The 19,636-nt window shown below is 42.2% G+C and overlaps 1 protein-coding gene across 3 annotated transcripts; it reads left to right on the forward strand.

The window, feature by feature from the left end:
• On the forward strand, positions 1 to 19,508 carry mgarpb (mitochondria localized glutamic acid rich protein b). 3 transcript variants are annotated; one of them, XM_039802344.1, is made up of 7 exons: positions 1 to 189; positions 5,108 to 5,208; positions 6,803 to 6,875; positions 9,984 to 10,397; positions 15,800 to 16,714; positions 18,384 to 18,446; positions 18,745 to 19,508. In XM_039802344.1, exons 1-6 carry the CDS (start codon positions 117 to 119, stop codon positions 18,428 to 18,430), a joined length of 1,623 nt encoding a protein of 540 aa, XP_039658278.1. In that variant the 5' UTR covers positions 1 to 116; the 3' UTR covers positions 18,431 to 18,446; positions 18,745 to 19,508. The 3 variants fall into 3 exon arrangements, with proteins under 3 accessions (XP_039658278.1, XP_039658287.1, XP_039658297.1); XM_039802353.1 differs by having other exon boundaries at positions 5,111 to 5,208; XM_039802363.1 differs by lacking the exon at positions 18,384 to 18,446 and having other exon boundaries at positions 3 to 189.
• The last annotated feature ends 128 nt before the right edge of the window (positions 19,509 to 19,636 follow it).

Consider the following 19,636-nt stretch of genomic DNA (forward strand, 5'->3'; position numbering starts at 1 on the left):
CTCTGCCATCAGCATTGAGTGCTCCGACCTTTTCAGTCATCTTTAAAAAGCTGCTGGGAAGCTTCTGCAAACACACGGACACGCACTCGCTGACCTGCTGCTGATACCGGGGCAAGATGTTCTGCAGACGGGCACTGCTGAGAGTCGGGCCGCTGGCACGGAGGGCTTTCAAACCTACATCCAGACATGGCGAGTATAGCCTCAGGTTGTCCCTTAATTAGTGACTTGTGATTGGACTTTTAAAGGGTTTGTCGTCAAATGGTGAAATGAAATGAAAGTAGAGTCAATCCGTCCCGATTTAAAAGATTAAAATGAAAGAACTAGGCTAAATTGAAATGTTTTCTGAAACACTTTAAAAGTGTCTAAAGCGTGCCTACTCGTAGGTTAAAAATTCTCTGACTTTTAAAAGTTCTGCAGCGGAGATTCTTTTTTATTTATTTATTTATTTATTTACGTGTTATGTGAGAAGTATGTACAAGTCCCATAAAGAGATCCTTTTATTCTTAGTTTTTTCCCCCCCATTGTGCTGAGCAGCAGTCAGAAGGAGGTGTGTCCTGCTTTTGGGAACACATCGTTCTTGCACGTTATGAAAGAGCGCATCTCACACACACGACCAAAAAAACAACAACCTTTTTTGAGTTGAGGTTTTATAACTCAGCTGCATCGAGTGCATTCGATTTTTAATACAATTATTCAAGCCTCGAGCGTGTAGTCGAAAGAAATAACGATTTACAAACGATTATTTTTTTTTTGGCCATGGTTACATGTTGTCCTAGGACGTTTTAATTTATTCGAGCTGGACCACATTGAGAGCAGCTAACGTATATGCCCCTTAATAAGTCACCCCCAATATATGAAAATCATTAAAACAAAGTACATTTACATAATAGCCTACTGAACAGCCAATAAGTTAATTTACATTTATTACACCTGAATCAACATGAGCATTTATTTTACTTATGCATTTGTATTTTAAAAGTCACTCTGGAGCGTTTGCATGTAAAGTGAATGGAGATTTGGGGCGCTTTTCTCTTTTCACGCGGCCTTGCCCGGATCATTTTTTGCATCTGAGCATGTGGAATTCAACCTGAGGGGTGGGGGGGGGGGACTGCTGCTTTAATTTCCTGTTTAAAATAACAAAACTTATGCTGGAAGTTCTGACTAACGCAGACAAAATAATTTAGTTTAAATTGTGAAGGGGCCACAGTGACCTGGTTGTCCTGCAGGTCTGCATACCCCCCCTCCCCCCATTCTGCCTGCAGCACATGTCAGCTGACAGAGAGTAGCAGGAGAGCATACATGTCGACCCACATGTGTCATCATATAGCAGCCATCTTGTCTGTTGTTGCCTGGCATGCGTGTCCATTTTTACAGGCTTGAACCTCGCTGGCAGCGGGGATTAACTGCTTACCTGTATAAATAAGATGGACTTGGCCTTGTCCCTGCATGGAGCTGTTGTGTCATGGTATTAGAGGAGGGAGGACGGACTGCTACATTGGCTCAGCATCCACAACAGGACAATGCTTTTTGTTTTTTTTGTTCACATAAAATAATAATAATAAAACTATCGCTTGTAATTTAGTGGTACCATATTATATATGTAGCTTCTGTGAAGAAATACAACAACAAAAAAGTTAACATGCTAAGGATACACCAAGGCCCTGATTAAAAGACAATCATTTATAATGTCTTCTGAAATCTGTTTGTGTAGGTTGAGAGGGAGAGAAGTCAAGAAAGTCAATCAGTCACTCTCCGATTAGACAGGAATGTGGCCATACAATGTGGGGGTTGCCCCATTTTGTAGGTTCGACATCTCCTAACTAGGTGAGGGGTCACATGGGAACTGTGTTGATAGTTGAAGCAAAGGGCCGAAGGTTCCTGGCCCCAACCAACCCATGGGAGGAGGCGACACCCCCGGAGTAGAATAGAATATATAGTGACGAAGTCTGGGCCATTCTACGCAGCTCCAGGGTGAAGTAGGATGGCCCACATCAATGTGTCTTGTAATCCTTATGCTTTATCCATGTATACACGTTCTATTATTATTCCAGCTATAATAAACCACCTTAAAGGAGAATTCCGGTCGATTTCAACACGTAGCTCTGTTGTTAGTAAATTTGGAGCGCTGTCAGTAGCGAGGAAAAATGAAAACAGTCGGTGTTGCCTACACCGTGATATGCTCCTGCTACAGTTAGCACCCAGGCGGCTGAAACAGGGCAAGTTAAACGTGCTTTTAGCCTCTTAACATATTCAAAATGTCATTACAAGTGCCTAGCCATGTGATGTGATTCCTTCTGAGTGAACACAGTGAATCTGACTGCAGCAGATGTGAAAGAAATGCATAAAAGTTGTGTTAATTCAGCTCTGTTTAGTTCCGGTGTTGAGACGGCAAGACTAAAGGCCGTTTTACAGTTGTGCGGAGGTTCCACGCAGAGCTCTCGCCGTAGCCTACCTAAGTGGCCTGATGTTTATACTTGTGCGTTGGTGTGTGCGTCGAGCCGGCATGTGTGTATGGGGAGTGGGTGATAGAGCGAGGGAGTCAGGGAGAAGTGAGAGAGTGGCAGCGATTAGCTTCGGAGTGAGTAGTGACTCTAGATTCATAGTGAGAGAAACAAAGTGTCTCCCCTGTGTTTTCTGACCACGGTGGGAAATCTGGAGCAGGAGAAGTTAACCCTCTCCTTGATCTCATGTTGTTTATGGAGAAGGAGAACCAGGAAATGAGTCGGGGGGGGGGGGAATGCAACGCTACCCAGCCACGGCCGAGCAACGTGTGTCGCTGCGACGTGTAGTTAAATTTTTCAAAAGGTGCGCGTCAGGCTACGGCGTAGACGCAGAGGGGTCTGCGGGGGGTACGCCGTCGATTTTACGCACAACTATAAAATGGCCTTTAGGGACCGTCTACAAACTACAACACCGAAAAGAGATACAACACAAATATTATATTTATTTAACGATTAAATAAGGTAGTGTCTCCAAACTTACCTCAATTATAACTTGTTTTCTGCTAGTTGTACTAAAGCACTTACTTAAAAAAAAAAAAAAAGAAGCATAGGCCTATTTTTGAAAATATTTTTGTATCTCTTTTCGGTGTTGTAGTTTGTAGACGGTCCCTAAGCACTCGTCTTGCCGTCTCAACACCGGCACTAAACAGATGTATTAATTAGCACAACTTTTATGCATTTCTTTCACATCTGCTGCAGCCAGATTCACTGTGTTCACTCAGAAGGAATCACTGGACATGGGTAGGCACTTGAGTCACTGCTTCGGGCCAAGAAATAGTCTGGCACATAACCCTCCGTAAAAACACTGTAATTTTTACACTTTGTACTTTGGACAAACTAAACATGAGATAAAACCTTTAATTAGTGCTTTTTAGTGGTGCTGGAAGGTTGAGTTTTTTGTTACCAAACAGACCAAGCCAGGCTAGCTAGTTTCCTGCCTCGTTACTTTCCAGTCTTTATGCTAAGCTAACTGGCTGCTGGCTCCAGGTACATATTTAGTGAACAGACATGAGAGTGGTATCAAACTTCTCATCTTAGTCTTTGCAAGTAAGCGATTTAAAAGTGTATTTACCAAAATGAGTAAAATGCTAAACCTTTTTTTTTTTACCTAACCTTAACCCTTGTTGACGCTTGCGCAGTATGGCAGTTCTGTTCGGTAACTAGTGTTGTAGAAATGTGGTCCTATGACTGCAGCTTCCTCTATAGACCTTTTTCACGGCAGACATGTTGACATGTCATAGTAGGAAAAGCACAGGTGTATTCAAACCCATTACTGATGGCTGCATTCCACTTAGGAGAAGTCCTGGTATTAAACCATTACTGATGGCTGCATTCCACTTAGGAGAGGTCCTGGTATTGTGCATGCTGGCTCAATGAAATAGCTTACTGGGACACTTGATGGAATTTGGCCATTAAGTTAAGGTTATCTTAATGTGTCTTTATTTAGTATATAGATGCAGGTTGTCAGTGGAAAAGTCACAGGATGATGTTATGATTTGCCTGAACACACACATGTGAAACATGGTAAGGACGAAAAGGGGCGAGGCTGTGCTGTACATTGTGTTCTTTCATGACTCCAGACGGCCTGCTCAGTTTGCCGAGTAACCCATGTGCATGTGTACATACAGAGTGGGCGTGGATCTTGCCAAAAATATCGTATGTACTGTAACTGTGCGCATACACACACGTGTGTGTGTGTGTGTGTGTGTGTGTGTGTGTGTGTGTGTGTGTGTGTGTGTGTGTGTGTGTGTGTGTGTGTGTGTGTGTGTGTGTGTGTGTGTGTGTGTGTGTGTGTGTGTGTGTGTGTGTGTGTGTGTGTGTGTGTGTGTGTGTGTGTGTGTGTGTGTGTGTGTGTGTGTGTGTGTGTGTGTGTGTGTGTGTGTGTGTGTGTGTGTGTGTGTGTGTGTGTGAGAGATCTAGGTAGGAAGAGATTAGGCTGAGGCAGTGTTTGGGATGCCGGGTGGGTTTATTTACAGCCTCCTCTGCATGCACCACTGGCAATCCTTTAAACACCAGCAAATCTTTCACAGGGTGCGCATGCTGCAGCCAGTCACAGTCAGCAACACAACAATAGCCTATTAAGAAGCATTTGACAGATCCTGACATGTGTGTTGAGGGATTAATTCATATGAATTCAAGCCCACTAGATCATTTTAAAGTTGTTAAGCAGGAAGTTTTTTCTGTGTTTGTATTGGGGATTTACTTTAAGGGACAGTTTGGTGTTTGGCTTGGCTGCTGCTAAATCTTTCCATCTCCTCTGCTACAAATGACCAGGGCTGTATTGTGTAACTGGATTAAGGGATGGAGGCATGTTGACTCTATCAGAAATGCTCTAGTCTTTGGGCCAAGTTGTATTTCTGATGGGACAGTTTCCGGAATAAAACGCCCACCAATACGTACTTACTTTGGATCTCATGACACAAAAAGGAAATGCCCTGCATACGTTCAATCAGTGGTTGAATGAAGGCGCACCAAACTCATCCTAGTCCAAAATACATTCATTTACTGATGATATACATTTCAGTAAATGTCAACCTCTTTGCTGAGGGTCAGCTTCCATCACGTTTCCAAACTAACCCCGTGACTCTGCCCTCTGTGTCTCTCAGCAGCTCCAGTGCGACACATGGCCTTCGGGGTTCCTGGTGGCTCCAGCAACATGGCGTACTTTGTTTTGTGTGGAGGAGGCCTAACTGCTGCGGTCGTCTATGTGAGTATCTTTTGAGATTTCTCCATCCCAGGTTCACCTGACCTGCAAGTCTGCATTATTACCCTTTTGTCCATTTTGGGTGGAATCTTTGCACTTTTAAAAGGCGAAACCCTTTGTCCTCTCCTTATTCCATATTGTAAATGTGATTCTCAAGGAAGTTAATACAATGCGATTATGTTAAGTTGACTTGTTAATGTTAAACAGAAAGTGGTTTATAGTCTTATACTGCCTCTCTACTGGCATGTATTAATACTTTCCATACACTTATAAATGTGGGTGGGCATCATCCACAGAACACATATGTGAATTCACAAAACACCAGTGCAAAGAGTTGCTGTCCACTTCTGATTCTAAACCATAAAAATCAGCACTGGCTAAAGCAAACAAAACTTTCAGGTCCATTTCTGTGGCTGGTTCAGTTTTATTCACTGCACAGTGGAGACAGAAGTTCCCAGGAAGCTGTAGAATTCTCTCTGACCAGAGTGAGTTTCTGGCCTGGATGATATACCAAATCACAAAAGGTGAATGCGCTTAAACAAAAGGTGTGTGCTGGGCTAAGTCTATGAGGAGAGACCCAACTCACATAGACTCAATACAGGTCTATTTCACAAAGCAAAGGTGATTTTTTTTTTTTTTTTTTGATTAGTAAAGTTGCTGACACACCAAGAAGATTGTCAGCTGTCGGTCTAATTTGGGCTGGCGGTGAGCATAGGTCGCCCTAGTTCTTGTGGTGTGTTCGGCTCTTCCACCTGTCGGCCCTAGTCTCCTTTATTTTTCGGCGTCTGTGAGAGGAATTCATCTGATTGGCTGCTCAACAAGCTGAAGATGAAAGTGAGGAAAGCAATCAAACGACTGTCGAGGGCACAAACAGAATGCTCTTCTTATTTTTCATCTACATCCCATCCCAGCGTTCTCAACTATTTGGTTCAACACAGATGTGACATAATGCCAGTCTTAAGTTACTACAGTTTATACAAATACCTCTTCTCACAGGGCTGGCCTGGTCTCTCCTCCCATTACAACAAACCGTTTCACTCAGAGATCTAAAGTAAAATGGTTGCTCTTAATACAAAGCTAGAAAAGGCAGACACTTAATTAGATCAGGATACACTAAGAATCTGTTAATCAAGGTTTGTCTCAGCACAGAGCCAAATGTCCTGCAGAACAAGCAGGAACCTGATCCGTGAACAGGAAAGACAAGACAGAATAAGAAACTAAAACATTAGGGATTGCATTTTATTTTCTTCCACACTACTCATCCAATCTGTAGTTTACAGTGTGGTGTTTTGGGCTGGTGTAAACTGTGAGCCAGTTAACGTGCGTCCTCAGGCCAGACTGGACTGTTGGTAGCAGACAACACCACAGCTCAGACACGGGAAGGGCTATAGAAGGTTCTTTGTGCTTTCTACACCCCGTAAACGGGTACAAGTCTGGCCAGACACAAAGCACAGTGTAGATCAGCTGTGTTTTGTTCATGTTAGACAAAAATGTCAGTGTAAGCTGGCATTTTGTAACACGGCTACCATTTTGTACTGTTATCATTTGATGTGTGCTGGAATGTAATAAGTGCATATCTCTGCCCTCTTTCTCTCAGGCCTACAAGACGGTCAACGGTGATAGCGAGCGCTATGAGGACAGGCTCGCCAACATGGGCTCCGCGGCAAAGGGTCAGTTGCTGACACACGCACGCACACAACGCGCACACACTCAACATCGTGAGGTTGCGTTTCCAAATACTACTACAGAAAGTCTAAACATAGTTTTGTAAATTACACAATTAAAAATTTCAGAGAGTCATGTCTACAGCAAATTACTAGAGTACTACGGTACTTATTTTAGTCCATAGCTCCTTGGGCACAATGGTGCTTTGAGCTAAATGCTAACCTTAGCATGCTCACAGTGCTAACGTGCTGATGTTTAGCAGGTATGTTTACCCATTGTCTAATTAATTCCCATGTTCTCCATCTTAGTTCAGCATGCTAACATTGGCTAATTAGCACTAAACCCCAAGTACATTAGTTTTTGCAGGTATTTGGTCATAAACCAAAGTATTGAACAAATGTATGACCTGATGAAATGTACTTTGAGAGCAACCACAAGCTGTAGTCAAATATCCCCTGTGTGTGTTCACACTTATGCCATTTAAAAGCTGATTCTGATGTTGTTCTCTAGTTTAAAAGTTAATGAGTGTCATCATGGCAATGTATTTGATTTATTGATATTTTAGTCTTACCAGTGGTGGATCAACATTGTCCTGTTTGTCGCTGCCATCATGGCTAAAAACCGAGAGATTCTGTAGCTTGTCCAGCTTTTCTAGCTAACATTAAAATACCAAACATGAAATAACCGTTTGATCACCTACACAAGAATGTTTCAGGGTTTTGGTGAGGCATTTCATGAAAGATTAATACTAGCCTATACAAAAGATGGGTCCTACTTTTTCCCAAATCACATACGTTATTTAATCGTTTCTTCATATTTTTGAATTTGCGAACCTCTAAAATAGAAGATTTAATTGGGTCTAATGCAACATTGGTTTAGGGCCTTACTTTTGCTCCATGGGTATATGTACTGATGAATTGAATAACTGGACCGTTCTGAGAAATGGAAAGCAAAAAAAAAGCAGAAGATCTGGCTGTATTTCCTAGTTGGTTCTGGCTTCACTGCCCAACTAACATGGTAGAATGATCACTCTCAATAGATTTTATCTTGCCTGTCTGTTTTGATTTCTGTCTGCAAATTATTTGTCTATTCAGCCAGTACAAGCCCGGAGAGCTCATGGCTCGGCGCCCAGCGCAGCTAACTAGCCTGTAAAGGGGATAAGCAGCGGCTGCCACTGGTTGAGTTGCGTACATGCTGCTCAAAAGAGTGTAAAGCTCTGCTCCCTCCAGCGCTGGAGAGCGAACTGCTCCGGCTTTAAACTGGCCAGTGATCACATTATGTAATCAAGCAAAAATGCCCTGGAAACAAAGTCACAAACATCTTGATAGTGATTACAGTGATTGCGATCAGGGATCATATTGTCCTGACACATTAATCTGAGTACACATCACTCACTGTCATTACAGTGCAATTTAGTGTGCGGGGGCTGCACAATCAGGTGGGTTTGTTTTTGTTTTGGCTGCTTGTGGAAACCAGCTTTTGCTGTCAGGTTAATTTTTCTGAACTGTAGTATCTTGTTTTAGACTGGTATTACGTTGAACCAAACAGTTGAGAAGAACCAGTTTCCAGTAATATCAAAACCCTCTACATTATTGCTAATAGCTGTAGTATGCACACTCTAGACAAGATTATGTAATGGTCGTAGTGGATCCACTGTGGTTTAATGATCAGATTCTAGTCTCACTATTTTTTAATCCGTTGGTTACACTAACTGGAAGATGACATAAAGAACTATAAGGGCACTCGGAGAGTGCTGACTTTCACCAAGGCATGCGATGCAATGTGAATTTATTTCCAGTCAAACAAATTTTTCTGACTACTGCATGCAGCACAAATCCCTTTCTTGCAACGTTAACAAAAGTGAAAAATAATTTGCGTATCCCCATGCTACACCCTTCCACCAAGTTTTATGAACGTCGGGCCAGTAGTTCTTTTCCATAATCCTGGTGACAAAAACCCGAGCCGAAAACGCGACCTGCTTGGCGGAGGAAATTTTTGAAAATATCAGCTGTTAATTCTAATAGGCTGACACACTGAAACATTATTTCATAAATCAATCAATCAATCAATCAATCAATCAATCAAACTGTATTTATATAGCACATTTCATACAAGTTAATAGTCAATAGTTAATTAACACAATGTGCTTCGTACAAAAGCGACATAAAATAATACTTTGTTCAGTTATACAGAGTAAAATGTATACAAAACATGTATTGCACACACACACACACAGAAACCAAACCGTTTTTTTGGCCTTCTTTTTAAAGATTATTTTTTTGGAGCATTTCCACCTTTTAATGGACAGGACAGCTAGATATGAAAGGGGAGAGAGAGGGGGAAGACATGCAGGAAAATCTCCACAGGTCGGACTCGAACCCTGGACCTTCTGCGTCGAGGAACAAACCTCTAAATATGTGCGCCCGCTCCACCAACTGAGTCAACCTGGCCACAGCCTTTTTTTATTTATTTATTTTTTTTTATTGTTCAGTGTGGAAGCCTCTCTCAGTTCCACTGGCAGGGGTGTTCCATATCATTGGGGCATAGACACAGAAAGAGGTGTGCCCCTAAAATAGTGTTATTTCTGTGGGTGGTGTGTTGTTATTGATGAACTAGTAAGTATTGTTTCTGTAAAGGCCAGCATTCTATTCATAGTATCTGTATGGGTACTGATGGAACAAAATCATTTATTTTTCAGATACCAGAGCTGAGGGATAGTAACATTATTTACTGTGACAGAAAATGCAATCAATAAGGATAATATAAATACTTTTTGCAATGTTGTTTATGAGTGTGTTCAGGGTTGTCTACTGTACTGACTTGCACTCCTTTCTGACTTCTTAGTTGCATTTTTAAAAACATAATTGCCTTCCTACTTCATTTTTGTCAAAGTGTGTATTCAGTAATGGCACATTTAAACTAAATCTGTAAAACTGTGTTTTGAGCCATTACACTTGCCACAAACATTATATGTATTATGGTACTAGCTGTTTTTCGAATTGTATTGATTTCATTTTTTTTTCCTGATGCAGATAACAATTAATGAATCGGAAACTAGTCAGATGTTGCCATTTTTATTTATGTATCTCTGCTCCCAACCTCTTAATGTGCAGCTCCTGAGGCAGAGGCAGCACCAGAAGTGGCAGCTCCTGCAGCTGAACCCGCCCCGGTGGAGGAGGCGGCGCCCACCGCAGAAGTCACCGAAGAGGTGGTCGTCGAGGAGGCAGCTGCCGAGGCTGTCCCTGCTCCTGCAGAACCAGTAGCGGAGATCGCCGCCGAACCGGTCGTTGACGCCGCGTCTGAAGAAGCCGTGTCTGAAGAAGCAGCCGCCGTGGCCTCGGAGGTGGTGGTTGCTGAGGCTGCAGCTGAGCCAGCAGTCCCAGAAGAAGCTGCTCCACCTGTAGAAGCAGTTCCTGAAGCTGTGGAAGTGGCTGCCACAGAGGAGGCCCCTGCAGCAGAGGCCCCTACAGCAGAGGCCCCTGCAGCCGAAGCCCCTGCAGCCGAAGCCCCTGCAGCAGAGAGCGCTGGTACGGCAACAGTAGAAGAAGTCCCTCCCGCTCCCCCCGCTGAGGCAGAGACTTGCTCTGCAGCCCCCGAGGCTGAGGCAGCCCCTGCTGCAGAGGTGGCTGCATAAAGCTGTGAGGGTGCAATAGTCGCCCAGAAAGTAGGGCTAGAGTCAGTTGTGCTGTGTCCCAAACCTCTGGCCCTGGAAAAAGCACTCATGAACCCCTATTTTGATTTAAAAAATGTTTAGTTTTCACTTCTAGTTGGTTATTAAATACCAGTTGGGGGTTCATCAGTCCAGTTTCCGGGTGCCTTCCTTCCCTTACCTCATCCCAACCTTCAGACCCAAATCCGAACATTTGGCATTCGGCTGTGTTTAAGATTCAGTTTGGAAAATTCTGTTTCTATAGGATTTCTTTATTATAACGAGCAAATCCAAATTATGGTTTGGCTGCTATACAGTTAATAGGAGTGTTGAACTAGGTGATATAAGGGACAGAACTGAGTTGATGACTAATGTTGATCTCCTTGAAATGTTATTCTAAGTGCCCTTAAAACAGGACAGCCCGGCATTTTCTTCCTTATCTCAAAATGTCAGCACGGTGAATGAATGTAGCCCGTTTTGATAAGTTGTTTAAGTTGTCTTTTCTCGTTCCAACACTATTTGCACTTGGTCTTCTTCTGCTCAGCAAACGCTTACTTCCAGCTGTAGCCCATGAATCTTTGCAAAACGGCGGAGAGATGGAACACTAAGTCGGTGTACTACTTCATTTCGTGAACTGTCTCACTGTGAAGTTTGACCAAAAACGGCTCTTCAACTCTTGTCCAGTTTTCTTAATCATTTTTGCACATCTCCTCTTTCATATTAGCTTCATAATGACCTTGCACATTCAAATACTTACTACTGCTTACTAATTCACCAGCCATGTACAAGATGTTTTTTTTGCAGTGTTAACTCTCTTTTTACATGTTGCTTTACTTTTTTTTTTTTTTTAAATGTGAAATCTTTCAGGGAACACTACAGAAAATTCATTCATCTGTCTTTGAGCAAGTTGTCATTATGATTAATAGTTTTTTTCAAACAATAAAACATTACTGGATGAGAATGAAGTGTCTCAATATTGGATTTTTTTTTTTTAAAGCACTATATGTACATGGTTATGTGGTAAATGTATGATTTTTGAAACGACCGTTTAGCGTTTATCACAATTATGAAATACGGTTTAGAATAATTGTAATCTTATTTGTCCAGGGCTGTTATTCAGCGACTCTCTTGTTGCTTTGATTGTATACGGTGACATGCAGTAAATGTCCTAACAATTGGATTGTACTGTAGGTGTAAAACACCCACTTCCTGTAGAAAACTTAATTTCCTGAAGAATCCCTGTGCCATGTTCCTGCTCCTGTGCCTTCAGTCTAAAGATTAGAATCATTTTAGATCCAACGAATCCAGAAGCAACATGAATTGTTTTCTGTGGCAGGTCCTGCTCAACAAGTTGGGGGGGGGGGGGTGCCTGGCTCATATCTATGCAGCTTGCCAAGTTTCTTTTCTTTCTAAAATTCCTTGATTATCAAACCACAGATTTGTGTTGGCTTTTTATTTGGAGTGCAGTTTAAAGCAATCACTCAGACAGGTTAAGACTAATCCTAGATTAAAATGCTCGTTTTAGGGTGCCCTGGTGGCTCACCAGACAGGCTCACGGGACTGGGATTGCTGGTGGCAATCCAGAGATGTTTACTATCCAACGTCACACAAATGTCATGTCAATTTGAAATAATTGAACGTTGTGCGGAGAACGTCTTCATAAATGTCCATATAGGGTTTATCCTAGTCTTAAAAACAAGATTTATTGCTTTTTTTATATTCAAATGTAGTGCTATTAAACAAATTGTCTCCCAAGAGTGTTGGTGCTCACCCCACTCTCATCTGAAAGCTAACTGCTCTTTCAAAGTGCCGTGTATCACACTTTTTACACCAGCAGAGGGAGCATGAACTGGGCAGGTAGTCTCCTGTAGTATTCCCTGAACCTGTGGTGACTGTAGACCATGCAGTGATGGACACCTGCTCAAGGTAAGTGCAATTCACACAAAACACCACGGCAAAGCCCTGTTTGAACCAGGATAAGTGCTGCACGTCCCTTGTGCTCACTGTAAGTTAAATTGGAAAATAGTTTACATGAGCAGAAATCCTAGTTTTACATGAGGGAATTCACTTGGGCTGCAACAAATGATTAAGATGATTTCATAATCAGTTGATCTGACAATTACTTTTTGACCAATTTAATCAATCAATCAATCGATAAGTGCATGTAATAAATAACAAATCCATCACAAGTTTACAGAACCCATTGTGGGTGTCAGTCTTTTTCTGACCAACAGTCCAAAACACGAAGATATTCAATTTCCAATTATTATACAGAAAAGCAGCAAATCCTCACATCTGAAAAGCTAGAACAAGTAAATATTATACAGACTGTATAATCGATTATCAAAATAGTTGCAGATTAATTTTCTGTGTTTTAATAATAATGTATACTTCATTAATCCCGCAAGGGGAAATTACAATGTTGTCACTCTGTTATTACACACAGGTCAGAATTTTACACACACACACAAATGGAGAGATCTCAGAGTGAGGGAGCTGCCCATGGAAAGGTGCCCCGAGCAGTTGGGGGTTCAGTGCCTTGCTCAAGAGCACCTTGGCAGTGCCCAGGAGGTGAACTGGCACCTCTCCAGCTACCCGTCCACCACCAACGGTAAATATGGGGTAACGTGAGAGCTTGTAGAGATACAATGTGAGACTTGCAGAACAAAAAATTGAACCAGGCTGTATAAAATTTGCACTTGTAAAATAAAATGTGCACTTGTAAAATAAATAAAGTGCACTTGTAAAATAAAATTGTGCACTTGTAAAAATTATTCACATTTGAAGTCACAAAAAGAAAAAAAATGAGAGCTTGTAAAAAAATCTGAACTTGTAGAATTGAATTTTGTACTTGTAGAAAAAATTCACCAATGTGTAGATTGATATTTGCATGAACACAATGACAGCTGCAAACTTGTAATGCAACATTTACTCATGTACTTTTTTTTTACTCAGGTTGATTTTCCATCACAACCACAACTCAGTGATTACAACCTCTCGAATCTGTCACTGTATGCGCTCTCTCGCATCGCCAAAGAGGCGAATCTGCGCCTCGACTTTTGCAACACTTGTTGCGATAACATTTGGTGCAAAAACAATTTTGTACCTGTGGACTTAGGCTGTGGAGCTCTGATCCAACAGAACGGGGAAAGCAGGGTTTCTATCGCCAGATGAGGGACAACTCTGTCCGGCTTATTTAGCTATGTCGCATGGAAGCCTGGTTGAATAGCAAGCTAGCGTTAGCTAACTAACCAACCAGCCTGATTCTAAATAAATACCTTTTAATTATCTTAACACTTTTTAACAGTCAAACTGAAACACTGGCGGTGAGCTCCAGGTCCTGCAGACGGACCGTCACCAGCGGGTATCGGCCAGCGGAGCAACATCGCTATTATTGCCAGAAAGCTTCGCTGCCGACCTCGACCTGCAGTCGGAGCTCCAGCGGGACACAGAGAGCCCCGCACCCGGTAGCAGCTCACCGCTAGTGTTGGTGGAATAGCAAGCTAGCGTTAGCTAACTAACCAGCTTCTAAATAAATACCTTTTAGTTATCTAAACACTTTAACAGTCAAACTGAAACACTGGCGGTGAGCTCCAGGTCCTGCAGCCGCAGACGGACCGTCATCAGCGGGTAACACGTGCCAAGTTCTGCATCCCTGCCAAGACTTCCATCCATAAGGGGAAATAATGATTTTATAAGGCAAAGTAGCTACTGTTTAATTAAAATGTAGGCTATATACATTCCTTTGTCATGTTCATCAATGATGATTATAATTTTACAACGTTTAGAGACATCAATGTTTTATCAGACTATCATTTCCTTGCTACCTGGGTGCAAATCTCGGCAGCAACGAGGGTTAAGAGATGACGCATTATTCGGCAAAAATGATTGCTGCTGCCCGCGAGGTGGATGTAATTCTGCAGAAGCTATTGTTGCTGCCCAAGCGGGTGCAATGATTGGCAGTGAGGCACAACATCAGCAAAGCAAGCTGTGGTCATGGCCGGGGGATGTGCCGATGCTACCGGGTGCGGGGCTCTCCGTGTCCCGCTGGAGCTCCGACTGCAGGTCGAGGTCGGCAGCGAAGCTTTCTGGCAATAATAGCGATGTTGCTCCGCTGGCCGATACCCGCTGGTGACGGTCCGTCTGCGGCTGCAGGACCTGGAGCTCACCGCCAGTGTTTCAGTTTGACTGTTAAAAAGTGTTAAGATAATTAAAAGGTATTTATTTAGAATCAGGCTGGTTGGTTAGTTAGCTAACGCTAGCTTGCTATTCAACCAGGCTTCCATGCGACATAGCTAAATAAGCCGGACAGAGTTGTCCCTCATCTGGCGATAGAAACCCTGCTTTCCCCGTTCTGTTGGATCAGAGCTCCACAGCCTAAGTCCACAGGTACAAATTAGTTTTGCACCAAATGTATCGCAACAAGTGTTGCAAAAGTCGAGGCGCAGATTCGCCTCTTTGTGATGCGAGAGAGCGCATACAGTGACAGATTCGAGAGGTTGTAATCACTGAGTTGTGGTTGTGATGGAAAATCAACCTGAGTAAAAAAAAAAAGTACATGAGTAAATGTTGCATTACAAGTTTGCAGCTGTCATTGTGTTCATGCAAATATCAATCTACACATTTGTGAATATTTTTTCTACAAGTGCAAATTTCAATTTACAAGTTCAGATTTTTTTACAAGCCTCATGGTTTTTTTTCTTTGTGACTTCAAATGTGAATAATTTTTACAAGTGCAAATTTTTATTTTACAAGTGCAAATTTTTATTTTACAAGAGCAAATTTTTATTTTACAAGTGCAAATTTTAACATACAAGTTCAATTTTTTGTTCTGCAAGTTCTCACATTGTATTCTACAAGCTCTCACGTTTTGCACCATATTTACCTTCATATATACTTTGGGTCCGTGTGGGGACTTGAGCCACCCACCCTCCGGTTCCCAACCCAGCTCCCTACTGACTGAGTACTGCCACCCCATTTTACGAATCAATTAACCGATGAAATTGTTTCAGCACTAAAATACACAGTCAAGGTCCTTGTGTAGGAGGGGGTTTGGTCTCTTTAAAGAGAAAACATCCTGTGATAGAAACAGGCAACATTCGACAACAGTCATTCTTCATATGGTACCAGGCTTCTAATGGAATTTAAGACAATGATAACTGCACTTGAAGCTCATTTATAGGCTGCTCAAATATTCTGAGCTGTTGTAATGTGTTAACTCATATCCTATACTGCATTTCAAATCTCTCAGCCACTACTTCCTGTCCTTCTGCCATTCAGAGTCTATGCCCGATCTGCTCACAGCTGTGAAGATCTTGGCCGGCTCCCCAGTTGAGATTGCAGCAGCTTCTGTTGGTGACAAGAGTCTAGTGAAAGCCGTCCGGGAAATAGAGGGCGATGGAAGAAGTTTGGACTCCACACCGGAGGTGGTAGAGCCAGAAGTCCTGGGAGCAACCGCAGAGGTGGTAGCTAAAGAAGCGGCCGAAGAGGCGGCGGTTGTAGTGACCGAGGAGGAGCTGAAGTCTGCAGAAGCCGGTGCTGATGCAGAAGATGCAGAAGCTCCAGCTGCTGAACAGCTGGTTAAAGAGGAGACCTCTGCTCCTGTAGCAGCAGAGGAGACGGAGGCGGTGGCTGCATCTCAGTCTGAGGAACCTACAACTTCAGCCCCGACAGTGGAGGAGCTGGGTGAGGATGAGTGTGAAGAGCAAGCTGCGGTCCCTGGCGCTGCTCTGGAGGAGGCTGTCTCCTCCACAGAGGCCTCGCCTGAAGATGCTGCTCCCGCTGAGGAAGCCACACCAGCTGTGGAGGCCGCCACTACCACCGCTGCCGCCGCTGCTGCTGCTGCTGATCCGGTGGATGAGACATCAGCAGGTGAGAGGTCACCTGCGGCTGAGACATCAGCGGAGGAGGCAGCAGCTGAAGTGTCCGCAGACGAGACACACAGTGAAGCTGCGGCTGTTGTGGACACGACTCAGCTGGCTGCAGCCTCCTCTGGGTCGGACCTGGAGGTCCTTTCAGCCGCTGACGCAGAATCTACGTCAGAGGCTCCGGCACAGGAGGCCAAGCACTGCCACGCCTGCCACTCTGCTCCATCAGCAGAGGAGCAGGGGGCGCCACCTGCTGCTTTGGCCATTGAGGAAGTTGTGGATGTAACACATGAGGTCCAGGAGGCAGTGTCACTGGTGGAAGGACAAAGTAAGAACATACTGTTTTTGAATGCCCCATGCCTACTTTAGTATTATCTATAATGCTGCATAATAGCTCCACTTGTTGTTTTGTTAAATGTAATGAAATAGTAGTACAGAATAAGAGCTCCGCATTGACCCCAAGGCTAAAATAAGATAAATCATACCCAAAGTTTTAAGCTTGTGTCCACCTGTTATATACCTGTCAGATAATACATACCATACTTATATAATTGGCTATGATAAGTAGGGTGAGAAAAGGCTGCTCTCAGATCTGATTATTTTATTATCGTTTTGCCAAATAGACAAAATAGTCTGACATCACAAATCATTGTGTGGGCAAAAGAGTGACAATTTCAGACACTAGATGGCAGCACAATAACTCTTTGTCACAGCAGAGGTACTGACAGCTGTAACTAATGATAATGACTACATTCCATTTAGGTGCTGGCTCATTGGCATGGCTTAATGATACACTTGAATGGAACTGAGCCATCGTTAATGTTATCCATTCCATTCCATCTTTGCTTTTCATGCTTTGAGAAACTGTAACTGAACTAAGGGCAGACATGGATTTGTGTGTTTCAATTTATATAACATACAATATCACCTAAAAAAAAAACATCTAGAACTAGATTAATCTTGAATAAAGGTTTTAGAGTGGCTACAGGAGCCACTGCCCACCTCTCCCAGAGTCAGTGTGGAGGTGGACAAGTTCTTCAGTTGACTTTTAACAGGTTTCCTTTGTTGTAAGCTGACATTTGTCTTTAATGATGACAGCTGGAGGACAGACCTACACTGAGCAGGGGTTGTAGCCTATTCAGTTGTCTGTCCACTGATCATGGTCGCTGACAGAACATTGAATCGGCTACAACTCCCTCTCCCTACATCTGAATATAAAGGGGCCTTATTAATTGGAAAGCTCTCAGATCCTAAAGACTCTTTATTAGTGGTTCACGAATAACGACCAACCAATTAACCCTCCTGTTGTCCTTGGGTCAAATTTGACCTGTTTTCAAAGTTTTTTATATCAGAAATATATGTTTCTTTCAACCAAATTGCCCCAAAATAACATGGATGGTTCCATACAACATTGGTGTCGAGTAAAATTAATGCTCAGTTGATTTTTGGGTGTTATTCAATTTTACAGAATTTGAGAAAAGAAATGTAAACATTTTCAAAACAGTTACTAAACTTTGACAGTCTGTGATTAACCATTAACATGTGTTCCTCTGATCTTACCTAGTCAAAATAATTCATAATTTCATTTTTCTTTTAAACTAAGAAATTAGGAATAATTTAATATAAATTAGGTTTATTGACCATCAGTTCCAAAATCCAGTGTAAAACTAGTGGCAATAGTTGTGTTAGTTGTGTATATACTAGTGGTAGTAAAAAAAAAGAAGAAGAAAAAGCTCTTAGCTGACTAAAATGTTAGAAAAAGGGCCAAAAACGTAGAAAAAAGCTACAAGAACATCAAAAAAGTGGTCATTTTCAGCCAGCAGGACAGGAACAAGTTGCATGGTCGGTGGTAGGACAACACAAGGGCTAAACCTAATTGAAAACATATAGACTGAGCTTGCATCATATGTAAAAAAAACAACAACAAACAACAATATAAGTTAAGAGTCTTCCCTGTATTAGGCTCTGACCACGTGTATTTCTGCCTATATCCACAGAGCCAAAGGTGTCTATCTGGAGTGTAAAAAGCTGCTCAGTGATGTAATAGTACAGTTAAGAAGGTAAACTGTCAAAAGCAGCACAGCTATAATAAGCACAGCTGTCTGTGTAGAGCTAGAGACAGAGTAGAATGGACATCTTCAGGATAGGTTTTGTTCTCAGATAGCCACATTTTTAGATGCTCAGTTCATGAGGCCAGTGTGGCTCATATACACTATTATTACACTTTTCTTTGCTCTCTGTTTAAGTCCTGCTGCCCATGTCCATTCTACTTATTTAAACTCTAGGATATGTACATAGTCACATACACTAAACTTGTGCATTTCCACCATACAAACTAGCGTTGTTTGTTTGTTTCAGCCACAGAGACCATGGTGGTGGTGACAAGCCAGTTATGACATGACAGACAGTGTGCCTTCCACAACACTCTCTCATCTGTCAACCGAGCCAGGACGGCTGATGAAAACAACACGAGGACAACTAGCCACTGGTTTAACTAGCTATAATGTGTCCTTTTCGAAATGTTACCAGCTTTATTTTATTTTTTATGTTTCCCATCTGTTTCCGATCAGTCTTTATTAGCATTTGTGAAATGATTCCCATTCTGTCACATTGTCCTCTAGGTGCCACTGTTGCAAAGCTTTTCATGACCAGTTTATTGGAACAGTTTCTTTGTAGTTGTCTCTGTTGTGGTAGGCAGTGAAAGGAGTTTGTTGTTCATGTAATGTTGTGATAAACTGATTTTCATATATTTGCTTTTTAAAGGTGATATCAATAGTAGGCTATATCCATATTTTAATGCATATCTAGTATCCATTTTGTAGTGTTGTTTATGTTTTACCTTCTACAACAAGATCAATTATATTCAAGTTCCAACTAGTATAAATTAATTTGGAACCCTCACTTAGTCGATTATATTCAACAGTAACATTCCTCCAATTATCTATGAGTTGTAGAAATAGTTGCCGGTGCACTGCATGAATGATCATATATTAACTATATATCATAACAACATATTAAAAAGTTAGTATGCCAATTGTTATTTAGTTAATAACGATTTCCCTGTTGTCATGATAATGTGCTTACATAGACACTTTAAATAAAGTGATGTATACAAAATTGAACTCAGTTTGGCTGTGCATACAATTATTTGTGTGTTCATTATTAATCAGCATGGTGATGCACTATGCTAATGTGGTACATTTTAGTGCACTAACCACTCGGTGGCGACAGATAAGTGTTATTTGATCAT

This window comes from Perca fluviatilis, chromosome 1 (genome assembly GCF_010015445.1).
Source record: "Perca fluviatilis chromosome 1, GENO_Pfluv_1.0, whole genome shotgun sequence".
NCBI classification, from domain to species: domain Eukaryota; kingdom Metazoa; phylum Chordata; class Actinopteri; order Perciformes; family Percidae; genus Perca; species Perca fluviatilis.

What these genes read in the sequence shown, in the direction of transcription:
- mgarpb (XM_039802344.1), top strand. Translation starts at nt 117, where the DNA reads ATGTTCTGCAGACGGGCACTGCTGAGAGTCGGGCCGCTGGCACGGAGG. An exon ending in CATGGGCTCCGCGGCAAAGG is followed by an intron (nt 6,876 to 9,983) that starts GTCAGTTGCTGA and finishes CTTAATGTGCAG; the next exon opens with CTCCTGAGGCAGAGGCAGCA. An exon ending in GTCACTGGTGGAAGGACAAA is followed by an intron (nt 16,715 to 18,383) that starts GTAAGAACATAC and finishes CTATATCCACAG; the next exon opens with AGCCAAAGGTGTCTATCTGG.